Here is a 16,104-nt window from a genome sequence, read left to right on the forward strand (position 1 = left end):
CATTAATGACTTTCCGAGTAGTGTTACTCACGGTGAAAAAATTCTCTTCACTGATGACAGCAATATTATGGTCACTGAGAAAACAAGAGAACTACTTGCTGAGAAAGCAAATATAATTCTCAAGGAAGTTTATGACTGGTCAATAAGCAATAAAGTGACATTGAACATAAAGAAAACTAATGCCATGAATTTCAGTTTGAAGAGGAAAAATGACAATGTTAAATTAAATGTAGATGGCACCTCTATAGACTGTGTAACAAATGCAAAATTTCTAGGAATGAATATTGATACTCAGTTGAAGTGGTGTGAACACACAAAGGTACTTGCAAACAGAATGTCATCAGCATGTTATGCCCTTAGACTCCTATCATCAGTGTGTAACATGCAGTGTCTTTTAGTTACATATTATTCATATTTACACTCAATTCTTAGCTACGGCATTCTTTTTTGGTGAACAAATGCACAAAATATGAACACAATTTTCAAACTCCAGGAAAGAGCCATAAGAATAATAACCAAAAATACTAGTCGAGCTCATTGTAAAGATCTGTTCAAAACACTGGGGATTTTAACTGCTCCATGTGAATACATTTACCAGTCAGTTGTACACAACAAAAATAACATTGGTAATTACTGCACAAACAGCTCTGTCCATGACTATGCAATAAGAGAGAGAGACTCAACTTACATTTACCAAGAAAAAAATAAACATAAAACTCAAAACAGCATTTTCTACCAAGGAATAAAACTGTACAATAAATTACCAAAAGAAATTGAAAAAATACACTTATTTAAAAAGGTAGCTAAAAAGTATCTGTTATGCAATACATTTTATACATTGAAGGATTACTTAGATAAAACAGAGTAGGGGTTAGATAATAAATGTTATACAAATAAATAATAATAATGATTATACAACATCCAACATTCCACATAAGACCTTCACTTTATGTTTTTCCCCCCCCATCTTATTTCCCTTTCTAGAAATACTAACCCCCAACCTTTGTATAACACAATACCAACAGCTCTTCCTCTTTCTGAGCTCAACATCTCACTCATTATGGAGGGATGCTGATTCAGTTTTGCAGGATAGCAAAAGGGAAGTCGCGGTACACAAAATGACCCAGAGATCACCAGTGTGTGTGTGTGTGTGTGTGTGTGTGTGTGTAGCGAGCGAAGTGTTATGAAACAATGTGTGAATAGTGTGCGCAGTGACTGATAGTGAAAAATGAGTGAACAGTGTGGCATTACATTATTTAAAAAGTTATTTGTAAAAAAACTATTTTATACCAAGAGTAAATCTAATGATTGTCTCTAACTAGAAGTCTGTAAATATATGTGTATATGAATTAGCTTATTTTAAATTGATCTAAACTTGTAAATACTTTGACATGTTCTATATCCCTGTAAAAAGATATCTATGGATGAATAAAGCTGCTGCTGCTGCTGCTGCTGCTGCTAGTCATTGCACTGGTACTCTATCAACAGAGCCAACAAAGCACTTTGATGTTTTTCTGCTTCACAGTGCTCTAGATACATATTAGTCTGAGTATTAGGTTGTCAGCAGTCAGTTGTGGGGTTTGAGTTGTGCTGTAGTCAACTCAGGTACGTACTGTGGTGCCTTACCTACTTGCACAAATGACTTCACTTTTGTGTTTACTGTAATTGTCCTGTTTGTATGTATAAATGTTCAATACATCTTATTTTATTTTTTCTGTAACTTGTTCTTAACGGAAAGCTACACCTTCACAAATGATATTGTGGATATGATTTTGTTTTATGAATTAGGATACAGAATTAGTCTGCAAGTCCATACCCTCAACACTGAGAAATATATCCTCATCACAGAGTACCATCTGGTAAGTGTCTTAGAAAACAGATTCTCTAGCACCATGAAAGGTAAACATTCGAAGATTTAACTCAGTCCATGCACCCAAGTTGGAGGAGCATGTGCTACATGTGGTAAACAAAAGTCCTGAAACCACTGTAAAACAATTAGCAGCAGTGAAGAGTGTGCAAGGACAGCACTTCACGAACAATTACTATATTCATACTGTGTTCAGTGAATCCAGGCTATACAATAACAAGGCTGCAGTGGCTAATTGCAGTTATTTCAACAGCTCTTGCAAAAATGTGGTGCACATCCAATGCTTAAATCTAAGATTTTATTTACTAATGAGGCAAGGTTTGTAAAAAGAGAATGTTATGGATCTTCATAATCAGCATATGTGGACTGATTTAAAACCCAATGCAATTACATAATGAATGAGCACATATTCTTGGCAACAGATTAATAGAACTGTATATGCTACTAAGGAAATCAAAATAATGTGGACTCACTTCCTCATTAACACGTTGTCTACCTTGCTGGCAGATATGACATGGCAATAAAAACTAGAGATGTGGTTCACGCACAGAGCCACACCAACAGATTTTTTCAGCAGTGGGCACATCTGTCACTGACATCTCAGGACCACATTGCTGATTAGACCTCAATACCCTAGTATTTCGGTTATGTAAACACTTGAAGGAAACGGTCTGTGTTGCTGCAATCAATATGTAAATAACTGACATAGTTGCCTTGTTTGATGTCTTCTCTGCCGTTTGACTCATGATAAAATTGATGCTGGCGCAAAATTACTATAAATAAGGCAGCAGTTTAGATATTTAAAGCACATTCATTATGCATTTATTTTCACAGCCACATAAATGCATATCAGCTATCAGTTCACATTGTTCGTTACTTTTCACAAAATTATGACAGAACATACACAGTCAGAGAAGGGGGAGAGAAAAGTCGCAATACCAAGAAGAGTTGTGTGACACAAACAGTAGTTGGCAGGCATGATTCTACATTTGAAAGACAATGTCTATTGAAATTGCGCACCAGTCGCATAAGAGTGGTGCTAGCAGTGCAACTATGATGATGCAAATCAGGTTTCCTTTAACACATGCTGTAAAAGTCATGAGCGTTTGTTAGTTACCTTTGAGATTGGATGTGGTGAGTTGATGTCAGTCAAGAATGCCTTTAAGGTGACTAAGATACCATTAACATCTCACTGAATTTGAATGAGGTTGTGTAATAGGGCTGTGAGAAGCTGGATGTTCCTTCTGCAATACTGCAGAAAGATTTGGCAGGAATGTAGCCACTGTACATGATTGCTAGCAGCAGTGGTCATGGGAATTTATGGCCGCAACAAGACCAGGCTCTGGATGGACACTTGGCACTATGGGGAGGGAAGATCATTGTGTTCGGCGTAAGGCTCTGGCATGTTGTGCTGTATCTGCAGCAGCAATATGATCAGCAGTTGGCACCACAGTAACAAAAATTCTTACCAACTGGTTACTTCAAGGACAGCTCCGAGACAAGTGACCTGTAGCTTGCATTCTCCTGGTCCCAAACCACTGCTGTTTGCAATTTCAGTGGTGGCAGGTGAGAGCTCATTGGACGGCTGAGCAGATGTCTCTTGTTTTCTGATGAAAGCTGGTTGTGCCTAGGTGCCAATAACGGCCGTGCTTTGATTATAAGGAGGACGTATGAGGGGCTGCAAAATACGTCTGCGTGCTAGACACACTGGAACTACACTTTGAGTTATTGTCTGGGGTGCAATTTTGTATGACAGTGGGAGCGCTCTCATGACAGCAAATTTGTACACCAATCTGATGATTTCACCTGTTGTGCTGCCATTCATGAATAGCATTCCAGGGGTTCTTTTCCAACAGGACAATGCTTGCCCACATACCTCTGTTGTAACCCAGTGTGCTTTACAGATAGATCTTGAGATCTGTCTCAAATCAAGCACATATGGGACATCAGATGACAACTCCAGAGTCATGCATAAACAGCATTAAAAATCAACCAAGTGCAACAGGCATGGAACTCCATCCCACAAACTGACACCCAGCACCTGTACAATACAATGCATGCACATCTGCATAATTGCAATCAACATTCCGCTGATTACACAGGTTATTTATGTACCAACATTTCAGATTTGCAATGGTTTATGTCGTGCTTACATTAACATGTGATCATGCAATGTTAATCACTTAAATATGTTACCCAGACAAATGTATTCCTGAAATTTCTTTACACTAGACTGATTAATTTTTGGTGTCGTGATTTTTTTTGTCAACGTATTTGGTGCCTCTCCTGCTCCCAGTCGGCCGGTTTGACATTCTGCACCTCTTAAAAAACCTCGCAATTAATACTCGACAGGATTATTTGTAATCAGGAGAACAAGAGCTCAGAAAAATTGTGTTCTTTATTGACTATTAGGCAATACCTTTCTCTTTTTCTTGACGTAAAACTAAATATAGGATAGATAAAACCAGAAAGACAAAAGACAAACAAGACAGTACACCTTTCTTCAATCCTTAGCTCCTAGAATTTTTTCTCTCTAATCTTGCTACAGCTTTACATGGCATGCTTTCCTTTCTACGAAAGAATTTGTTATATCCTAGCCAGTAATGCCACCCGAGCCCGCTGCCAAAAAGGTTGGCAGCATCAAAGTCCGGACGCCGTCCGCATAAGCAGTGCCAGCGAGACAGGAAATCGCCGCAAGTCTGCGCGCGCCACCGCTGGCTTCTGGTTTCTTAAGCGCTGGAGTCGCGAGCGCTAGGACAGTTCTGTATTCGCCGCTCAGTTGTATACTCGCCACCGAATTGTGTACTTGCTAGTCAGTTGTGTGTTCATCGCAGCAGAGTTGTTGTTTGTCGTCAGCCGACGCTAACCTAGCCGCTCCGACTCGAACTAGACAGATTTCTGTAGACACGGAGTTCACTACTGTTTCTGTATCTTCGTTAATAAAGATAAGTACCGACTTTTATTTAATCAGAGTGTTTGGGTTTTCATCTTTCTGTTCACTGTTCCAGCGGACCGGTCGGCCCGCTATTAAAAGTGTGGCGGTGACTTCGTAAGCCGTTTCTACAGCGAATTGCTTGTCGCTACGAACGCCGCCACAAAACTGGCGACGAGGACTTCCGAACTCGTGTGCAGGGCTGGTTCAACTTGTTTCTGGTTATACTAATTATAGCGATAAAATTTTGGGGGCTGGTTTAATTTGTGTTCACTATGTCTGCCGAATTACAACAGTTGATCTTGTTACAGAGTCAGCAAATACAAAGTCTGGTGTAAGCAATCGCCAAACAAGCGGCTAATCCTCCAACACAAAAGGAACAAGCACAGGCAGCACCACCTTTCCGTGCTTTTGATGCATCAAGAGACGAATGGCGAGATTATTTCGCGCAGTTGCAGGCGCACATGACAGTCTACAAAATCACAGGTACTGAGCGGCAGCTTTATTTAATTTCCACTGCAGGCGTGGAAGTCTATCGACTACTTTGTAAGTTGTTCCCGGAATCCCAGCCAGAATCTTTAGACTATGACGTTGTTGTTAACAAGCTTGCTGAGTATTTCAAGTCGCGAGTTCATGTGGCAGCAGCCAGATTCAAGTTCTTCAGATTCAAGTTCTTCAGATTAAAGAAACTGCCACATCAATCTAATAAACAGTGGTTAACAGATTTACGGGGCCTCACCCGTCAGTGCCGATTTAATTGTGTGTGTGGAGCTTCCTACAGTGATGTCATGTTATGAGACGCTATTACTCAAAACATTGCAGATTCTCGTATTCGTGCTGCTATCTTAAAGTTGCCTGACCCGTCATTAGAGACTGTGATGAACATCATTGAAGCCCAAGATACTTTTGACTATGCTGAGTGTGAGTTAGATCAGCCATGTATTTCTCAAATTGCCTGTGCTAAGCAAGTTATGTCACGCCCGCGGCCCCACCGGCAGAGTCAGACTGTAAACACTAGCCGGCCGCGTCATGTTAAACACATTCGTCAGCCGCGTGTGCAAAATGATAGAGTTAAGTCTTGCCCTAAGTGTGTTCTTGCTCATCCTCGTGAACGTTGCCTGTTGAGAAACGCGGTTTGTCACTTTTGTCAAAGGAAAGGACACATCCAGACTGTTTGCGTAAACACAAGAACAATTCTAGTGCTCCCCAGCCCATGGATATTCATGTTCTTCAAAGCCAGCCCGCCCAGAAGGTCGCGTTTAAAGACTCTTCCACGGTTCGTGTGGGTAATAAACTTGTTCGCAATAAGCCACCCACCCAGCCCTCTGCTATGCGACCCAAGCATAATTCCAACGCTGTAAAAAGTAATGTACAGACTGCAAGTGAAGCGGGAGTTGTTGTTCCACCCGCCCAACCCACGAGTTGTCGTAAGCAGCGAACACGCGCTAAACGCGCTGATTTTGTGTCTTCCGCCTCCACTGCACCGATCCAGAGACAGTGTAATAAACTATTTGTGAAGCTACGCATCCAGGATAAGACCTTCAATTTTCAATTAGACACTGGTGCATCTGTGACTCTCATAAATAGTGCTACGTATGCGGCTGTCGGCCACCCTAAACTTTCAGCGGCAAAACATTCTTTGGCTACTTATAGTGGAGAACACATTCCTGCGTTAGGTGTATGTAGCGTGCCAGCCACATTCCGTGGCAATACAAAAACAGTTTCATTCACAGTGCTCCGCGCTACAGACAGTGTAAACATTTTCGGATTGGACTGTTTTGACTTGTTTGGCCTGTCTATCCAAGACAATGTGTTGCAAATTAATTCTGTTGTTGTTCCTCAAGACAGCATAACCGATTTGTGTAAACAATACAGTGACATATTTAAAGACGAACTAGGTTGTGCTGCGAACTTTGCCGCTCATATTACGTTAAAAGATAATGCTCAGCCTCGATTTTGTCGTGCTCGTCCAGTGCCTCACGCCCTCCGGGCACCTGTAGAAGATGAACTTCGTCGTTGGCAAAACAACGGTGTTATTCAACCCGTTTCAGCGAGCCAGTGGGCTTCTCCCTTAGTTATTATAAAGAAACCGTCTGGCAAGTTACGTTTGTGTGCTGAATTTAAGTCGACAGTTAATCCTCAGACTGTCATTGATTCTTTTCCTTTGCCTAGACCGGACGAGCTGATGGATAAGTTAGGGGACGCTCGTTTCTTTTCCAAAATTGATCTCCGTGAAGCATATTTGCAATTGCCCCTCGACGAGCAATCACAACAGTATTTTGTCATAAACACGTCGTTGGGGTTGTTCCGTTTTCTGCGTTTGCCTTTTGGTTGTGCGTCAGCTCCAGCTGTTTTTCAGCGTTTTTTGTCACAACTTCTGGCTAATGTGCCATCGTGTTGCAACTATTTAGACGATATTGTTGTGTCCGGTCGGACGCCTGCTGAACATTTCCGTAATTTGGAGTGTTTGTTTAAAGTGTTGTCTCAGGCAGGCCTACGTTGCAACATCGATAAATGTTCATTTTTCCTTACGGAGTTGGAGTATCTGGGACATGTTATTAATGCTCAAGGCATTCATCCCTCCCAGTCACATTTAGCAGCTATTCGTGATTTGCCCACCCCTCGCAATCTGCATGAATTGCAAGCAGTTCTTGGCAAATTGACATATTATATTAGGTTTATACCTAATGCATCACAGATTGCTGCACCGTTGCATCGTCTCCGCCGTAAGAATGTTCCGTTTGTGTGGTCAGCTGATTGCCAATCAGCCTTTCAGCAGCTTAAAGAGGCTTTATTGAATGATCGTTGTCTGGTCCATTACGACCCTAACAAGCCTCTGGTGTTAGCTTGTGATGCCTCTTCTTTCGGCCTCGGTGCTGTGTTGTCTCACCGAGTCGGTAACACCGAACGTCCTATTGCGTTCGCATCTAAATTGCTAAACAAAGCTCAGTGTAATTATAGCCAATTGGACAAGGAAGCGTTGGCTATTGTGTTCGGTGTCACAAAATTCCATCACTACCTCTATGGTAGACCATTCTATTTAGTAACAGATCACAAGCCCCTGACGTCACTGTTCATCCGTCTAAACCAGTTCCTCAGCGGACAGCTCAGAGACTACAACATTGGGCTCTTTTGTTATCACAATACCAGTATGAGATACTGTATCGCCCTACAGCTCAGCATGCAAACGCTGATGCGCTTTCTAGATTGCCGGTTGCTGCGGATGATGTCTTCGATTCCTCTGACGACTCTTGCCGTCAGATTGACGCCGATGAGCATCATTCCCTCCGGGATTTTCCGATTGATTATCGTCAGGTGGCACGTGAGACAGCTACGGATCCTCATCTGAGTTTACTATTACGTTTTGTTCAACGTGGTTGGCCGTCCAAGGCAAAGGACATATCGGACCCTGTGGTTCGTCGCTATTATCCGCAACGTCATCTGTTGTCTGTTTCGCACGGAGTTTTGCTGTTACGCACCGAGAATGACCAGCTTCGTGTAGTGGTTCCCCAAGTGCTCCAATCCAAGGTCCTCGACTTGTTGCATCAAGGTCATTGGGGAGTGGTCCGCACCAAGCAGCTTGCCCGCCGTCATTGTACATGGATCAGCATTGATAAGCAGATTACGCAGATGTCTACAGATTGTTCGACCTGTGCCGAACACCAAGCTGCTCCGCCTCAACGCTATTTTGACTGGGCACGCCCTGCCGGTCCCTGGCAGCGAGTGCATATTTATTTCGCTGGTCCATATTGGAATTCTCGTTGGCTCTTCATGATAGATGCATTTAGTAATTTTCCGTTTGTTGTGCCCATGCAGTCTACAACGTCTGCACAAACTATACAGGCGTTGACTTCAATTTTTTGTATTGAGGGTCTTCCAGAAGTTTTAGTGTCTGACAATGGTCCACAATTTACCTCTGCTGAATTTGAAAGTTTTTGTTCTGCCAATGGCATTCGGCATGTTCTTACTCCGCCGTTCCACCCTCAATCGAATGGTGCAGCGGAACGTTTTGTACGCACATTGAAGGATCATATGGACCGCCTTCGTGCTACGCACTCTCGTCAGCAGGCCCTCATCACGTTCCTGTCGTCGTACCGGACCACGCCACGCGACGGCCCTTCGCCTGCGGAGCTTCTCCACGGCCGTTGTCATCGCACCCTTCTACGGTTGTTGCACCCCCCGGATCGACCCGCCGCTTCTGAGCATCGCACGCGTTTTCAGCGCAACGACGCCGTTTTTTTCAGAGTTTATCACGGTCGCCGTCGTTGGGAACGTGGTACCGTGATAAGTGTCCAGGGTCGCGGTTTTTATACTGTTCAAGGTGCTACTGGGGTGCACAGGAGGCATCAGAACCAGTTGCGCCGCGCTGGCCGCCCGGATTCTGCCGCTCGTTCTTTGTCCACAGATTTGGTCCGCGGCGGGTTCCAGCCGCGCCTTCCGACTTCGCTGCCGCCCCCAGGGCAGCAGCAGCAGCCGTCGCCGCTGCCACGCCGACAGCCCGTCCCGTTGATGCCTCCCGCCCAGCTTCATCCGGGAGCGCCCCAGGTGGTCGCTCCGGCGCCTGCGGTCCCTCTTCAGTCGCCACCGCCTTCGGAGCTGATGGACGTCGACCCCTCAGCCGGGCCGCCTTCCCAAGCGGTGGCTGTGCAGCCTGTCCTGCAGCTGCTTTCCTTGGGCACCCCCAAGGAGTCTGACACCGCAGCGCCTTGTCTGGCGCCCACTCAGCAGCCGTCGACGCAGCGTCAGGAGACGCTGCCTCTCTTCGTGGGTCCGACGCCCCGTCGCGTCCAGTACCAGAAGCTGCGTCCGTGGTCACAGGCGTGCACCCTGACCTCGGTTTTCAGTCGGTGTTTTCCGAGGCCCCGCGCAGCCAATGCTTGGGTGCAGACCGGGGACTGCCACCGACAACAGTCTCCGCCCCGGTCTCGTCCGCTACGCCTGCGGCCAGACCCCTCCCCCGCCGTCGACGCTCGCCACGTCATTATTCAACGACGGTGCGGCGATTTGGGGGGGAGGAGTGTTATATCCTAGCCAGTAATGCCACCCGAGCCCGCTGCCAAAAAGGTTGGCAGCATCAAAGTCCGGACGCCGTCCGCATAAGCAGCGCCAGCGAGACAGGAAATCGCCGCAAGTCTGCGCGCGCCACCTCTGGCTTTTGGTTTCTTAAGCGCTGGAGTCGCGAGCGCTAGGACAGTTCTGTATTCGCCGCTCAGTTGTATACTCGCCACCGAATTGTGTACTTGCTAGTCAGTTGTGTGTTCATCGCAGCAGAGTTGTTGTTTGTCGTCAGCCGAAGCTGACCTAGCCGCTCCGACTCGAACTAGACAGATTTCTGTAGACACGGAGTTCACTACTGTTTCTGTATCTTCGTTAATAAAGATAAGTACCGACTTTTATTTAATCAGAGTGTTTGGGTTTTCATCTTTCTGTTCACTGTTCCAGCGGACCGGTCGGCCCGCTATTAAAAGTGTGGCGGTGACTTCGTAAGCCGTTTCTACAGCGAATTGCTTGTCGCTACGAACGCCGCCACAAAAGAATCTATTACCTCCACAAAGTTCGTCAAATGTTTTGCTACATGAAAAATCGAAAAGTCGTTGTCTAATACTGCAAAAGCTGTTAATACAAATAGTGTCCAAGACTGGTGTGGTTTCTTGATCTGATTACGACTATTTTGTCACTATCTGCTAGATAAAACAAAACAGGCCTTTCTAATATTGCAGCAGTTATAACATACATAAATTAAACCACGCTGTTTTGGCACAAATGGTCATTTTTATAACATGACAGAATATATATAATTCATGAAGTACCAATATCAAATGCCTAGTAGGCCTACTACAAGCAAAAAACTTTGTTAGTGTCACATTTCATTCATACACTCCAGTTTCTCAAGCATGAGATCGAAACGTAGAAGTATGAAATTTTTATATAAATTTGGAATTATCATATTCTTCCATAATTTGTGCAATGTCCCTGTTTCTTCTCCTTCCTAATTCTAACAAAATCTTGTCATCGCTAATTCCGGAACTATTCCTGCCATTGTCAAAACTTATTTGCCGGGTAACTTCACTAACCCTGCCAGAATCACTGGTTTAGTTATCGCATGATTATTCTCCTGTTAGGAGTTTTTACATGTTTGTACAACGCGTCTTCCACGCTAATTCGAGAATAGAACTTAAGCGACTGCTAACCGGAGACTGTGCAACTGGCCCTTGCTAGTGTAACGATCTGACCAAAAATTTTCTGTCAAAATTTCATTTTCTTGGATACACTGAGGAGGTAATACGTAATCTTTCTTACCTGTTATTTCTGTTAGTCGTTTATTTTCACTCTGGTAGTCTGAATCTATGGATTTCGCTAGTAATTATAACAACGCTGGTCATTCGCAAACCCAATCAACCACATAACCAGACAGTGATCAGCATTTACCCCTATGGCTTTACTCCGCTCAGCTCGTATAGCCCCATCTCTTTTTGCCTGCAGGGAAGTTTATTTCTAGATACGACAAGGATTCCCCTGACATAGACGTCACGTACACTATGCACACATTCAAAAATCAACTTACGATTCATTCAGAAGTCAGCTTAGAATGTGTTCAAAAACCAACAGGAATGCGTTTCAAAATCATCTGAGTAATCAATAGACCAATGTGCGCTGGATGCTAGACACTTTGTGAAACAAGGTTTTTTCCCCCTCAAGAATATGAATTGCCCCCATAGATACAGGTCTGACGCGCATGCGTGAATCTGGCAGGTTGGGGGCGAGGGTAAAATTTTGCCTGGTTGCATCTAGCTGCTTGCTCTGACTGCTTACACAGCCAACAATCACATTTCTGTATCCAGAAGTGGGAGAAGGTACTACTCATCCGCGACTCAACTGCGCACATGCATTGCTCGTACCTACTAAAACGAATCTAAATGTAAACAGTTTTGACGTCAAGCGCACTGGAAGCAATTTGTTGTTATGAAGCACTGCAAAGTCTCCCTAAAGCCCTTCACACATTTTGCTGTTGGCAGACGCTTGTATCAGCACTGTGTTTTGTTGTTGTATAAGGCGCGTTTCCTTTGCAATTTAAGTTTTATTTTCTTTTTTTTTTCCCTAGTTCATGTTTTATTGCTGCAGTATTATTCTGTAAGAGCAGGATACAGTAATATCCTTTGTTAGAGTATTGGTTCCTACCAGTCAAAATTACAAAAAATTAACTGAAAACTAAAACAATGAAAAATTTGAACCCAGATTTCCCGCTTGTTGCAAGCGGACGTCTCAACTACTTTGGCTATCCGAGCAGGCCTCCAGGACCAACCCAAACTTCCAAATGTCCTATAGCCTACGCCCCTTACTGCTCATACACAATTCGTGTGATTCCTGCATAGGGACAGACATTGTTTTTCTTGTCAGATTGCTTTGTTTTGGCATAAAATACATTAGTGCAGTGTCAGTATTTACAGTGTCTGTTTGCAAATACATTTCCTAATTTAATACTGCTGTAATTGTCAGCAGTGTGTGTTCCTTCTGACATGTATACATGTGTGAACGAACATTGCGTTCAAACTAAACACATTCAGTAAATATATACATTGCGCTACTGGGTGGTCCATTCTATTACATAATTAAAAACCTGTAATTCATGCATATTTTAGGGAGTCATTAACTGTACAGTTCTAGCCCATGCCCATGTCCAAATAAGGGCAATTTCAGAAGGCACGACAACCAGCCAGAGATTAGGGATTATATCAAGAGCTGATTACCTCAGTTTGTCAGTGTTTTAGGACTGGACATTCACGGAATAATGGAACTTGCGTCATACAATATCAGAAGTCTACAAGTTCCATGACAAGCCCATTCTCATACAAGGTAATAGTGACAGTCAATTGGCTGAATTTGTGCAAATAATGCATTGGTGATATTTAATAGGTATATAGTAAGCCGAAGATAATATTCCCCCACTCCCTCTTCCATAAAAAGGGCACTGTTCTGACTATACAGTCTCAACAATAACTTTACAAAGCACTTAAAGTTACCTGCAGTCTTAAGATGCCACCAAATGCACTCATAGCTCTCTCTTTCAACTCTGATGGAAGGTATCTCATATACTCTTCAAAATTTGCCATCAATCTGGGTATTGCATCACCTAGCAAACATACAAAAATTTAGCATTATATTATCAACAGATACATTTGGAAAGTGTACATAATTCAGGAGAAGGGGTGTGTGGAGTGGGAGTGAGTGTTATGGATGAACATCTCCTATAGGTCTCAGACCACATTGGAAAAAATGATAGTTAATCACTTTCTGCAATGGTGGTGGGATTAGTGGCTAGTGGTGATGGTACAAAAATATTTAAGCACAATGACAAACTGAACAACTAAGAGTACATTTATTTTTAAGCTGTATACTGTTTCCTGTTAATATAACAGGATTCAGTTATTTGCTTTCTGAATTAACTTTTTTCATATTCACAACAGAAGATGGAGAGACTATGTAACGGTAAAAAACTGAGCAGCTAACCTGATATTAAAATAGTTGACCACTTTCAAATTGTAAGTACTCAAACACTAGTAAGACGCAAAGTAAAAATAGGTACAAAGCTACAAAAAGAATTATGTAATGAAATCAGAAATGTAAATTATAAGAATTTATCTAACAAGCGGAGGCCACAACATTGGGATCATGGATTTACTTCATACTTTGTACACCTTTAGTAGGCCATTCAAACAACATAATGTGTAAGTAGTAAGGTGTACTACTCTGGCACTTCCAAGAAAATGGCAAGAGAAAGTTTCCACGTCTATTATGTAACTGATGTATCCGTGCAAAGATGCCTGTTGTAAGAAGTCATTGTGGTCATGTGGTTAGCATTAGCGTTTAGTAAATGGGTTGTTGACAAGGAAACAGTTCAAATCCTGCTACCACATACTTTTCAGGTTATATTTTTTTCATCACTGGTCACATTATTTAAATCACGCGATATCTGAGAGGTAATATAATGAAAAAACAAAAAGGCCACATGCATTTTCATGAATTTGTAGTGAATTTCAAATGTTATTTGACTATTTACTATTTGTGATTAAATTTTCAAGGACGAGTAACAGGCTCAGAAAGCCCAAGTCAAACCTCAATAAATAACGATATGAATGACATTATTCACAATGTGATTCTTGAGTTTCTCCCAGCGTATTTGATAATCAAAATATCTACGGGTGTGCTGCCGGTCTATAGTGTCCAACGGGCACAATATTTCGGCGATCATACATGTCGCCATCATCAGGTGAACTGACGGACTGAGCTCCTGTGAACGTGCCGGCACGGAGATCCGTACGCTATGGCTGCTCAGAGGGAACTGGGTTTGGTCGCGGCGGCGGCCGATTTAAATACCCTCCGCCCGCGGCGCGCTCCCTCCGCCGTCCGCGCCCCGCGCTACGGTCGCGCGGTGGAACAGATTGCGACGGCGTCTGAGATGACGTCGGTGTGATGGCTCTGTCCGCCGTGGTCGTCACAACTATACGTTTGCTCGATTTACTCTTGATTAATCCAATCGCTGGTTCCCAAGCCTTGCTAAGATTATAGCCACAGTCACGGTTTATGAGGTCGTCATTGGTGCGAATTTCGATGGCCTCTCTAACAACGCTGTCCCAGTATCTCGACGTCTGTACCAGAATCCTCGTGCGGTCATACTCCATGGCGTGATTTTCCGACAAACAATGTTCAGCGGCCGCCGACTTCCTCGGCAACATCAGTCGAGTGTGCCTCTGGTGTTCACGGCATCGATCCTCGACGGTACGCATCGTCTGACCAATATACGACTTGCCACATTGGCACGGAATCTGGTACACGCCGGCCTTCCTCAAACCGAGGTCATCTTTGGCGCTCCCCACCAGTGCACGAGTTTTATTTGGAGGACAAAACACAGTTCCGACCCGGTGTTTCTTCACCAATGACGACCTCATAAACCGTGACTGTGGCTATAATCTTAGCAAGGCTTGGGAACCAGCGATTGGGTTAATCAAGAGTAAATCGAGCAAACGTATAGTTGTGACGACCACGGCGGACAGAGCCATCACACCGACGTCATCTCAGACGCCGTCGCAATCTGTTCCACTGCGCAACCATGGCGCGGGGCGCGGACGGCGGAGGGAGCGCGCGCCGCGGGCGGAGGGTATTTAAATCGGCCGCCGCTGCGACCGAACCCAGTTCCCTCTGAGCAGCCATAGCGTACGGATCTCCGTGCCGGCACGTTCACAGGAGCTCAGTCCGTCAGTTCACCTGATGATGGCGACATGTATGATCGCCGAAATATTGTGCCCGTTGGACACTATAGACCGGCAGCACACCCGTGGATATTTTGATTATTCACAATCATTAATATAGAAAGTCACAATGTGCCAGACCACAAGAGTAATGTACAGATGTGCTCTCAACATCACACATTACAGGATGATATTTGTCATGCAGAAATGGAAAACATAAACTGTAACTTCATGCATATACTTCATGCAAAATACATGTGGTTTTTTTCATTCTATTATCTTTCAAGTGCCATACAAATTAAATAATACGACCAGTGACGAAAAAAAAGATTAATAATTATATTTGGGCAGGAGTCAAACCGTTGCCTCATACATTTTTATCTTATGAAGCTGGAATGTTAATCACTTGACCACCATGAACTCTAACTGCCGGCACATACTAACACGTACGTACGCCACATAACAGACGCATAAAACTTCTCTTGCGATTTTCTTGGAATTGCCAGAGTAGTGCATCTTACTACTTGCACATTATGTAGTATTAATAGCCTACTAAAGGTGTACAAGTTTGAAGTAAATATCTGATCCCAACATTGTGGCCTCCCCTCGTAAGAACAAGGACGTATACCACATTAAATTAAATTAAGAAATGAGTCCAGCATTTTAGAAAATGAAGGGCATAAAGGCATACAAAAAAGAGAGATTATGTAAAAAGGGAACTTTTGGAAACAGCAAATGATATTGCATGTACAATGCATGTACAAAGAAACCACAAGAAAAGAAAATCTCAAATGGAATGCTGGAGCTATTACAGAGGAGGCAACAGTTTCAAACACACAATAATGACACAACAGAATATGCTGAATTACATAAAACTATACACAAATGTCTTTGAGAGAATGAGAAATGTTACAATAAAATTTTGGTATGACAAACAATTAAAAACAATATAAATATATATAATTTAAAGACTAAAGGTAACAACATGCTGAATAGATGAGACACTGAGTTGCTGATAAACAAGAGTGCAGTTTGGCTGCAGTGCTAGTACAATGTAG

The 16,104-nt window shown here is 43.3% G+C and overlaps 1 protein-coding gene across 1 annotated transcript in view; it reads right to left on the minus strand.

The window, feature by feature from the left end:
• Positions 1 to 16,104, minus strand: part of LOC124556498 (26S proteasome non-ATPase regulatory subunit 5-like) — a 197,060-nt gene that overhangs the window by 25,980 nt on the left and 154,976 nt on the right. Inside the window, exon 6 of the mRNA XM_047130455.1 lies at positions 12,821 to 12,930. Within this exon, the coding sequence (XP_046986411.1) occupies positions 12,821 to 12,930 (110 nt within the window). The remainder of the gene's footprint in view (positions 1 to 12,820; positions 12,931 to 16,104) is intronic.

The sequence above is a fragment of the Schistocerca americana genome, chromosome X (assembly GCF_021461395.2).
Source record: "Schistocerca americana isolate TAMUIC-IGC-003095 chromosome X, iqSchAmer2.1, whole genome shotgun sequence".
NCBI classification, from domain to species: domain Eukaryota; kingdom Metazoa; phylum Arthropoda; class Insecta; order Orthoptera; family Acrididae; genus Schistocerca; species Schistocerca americana.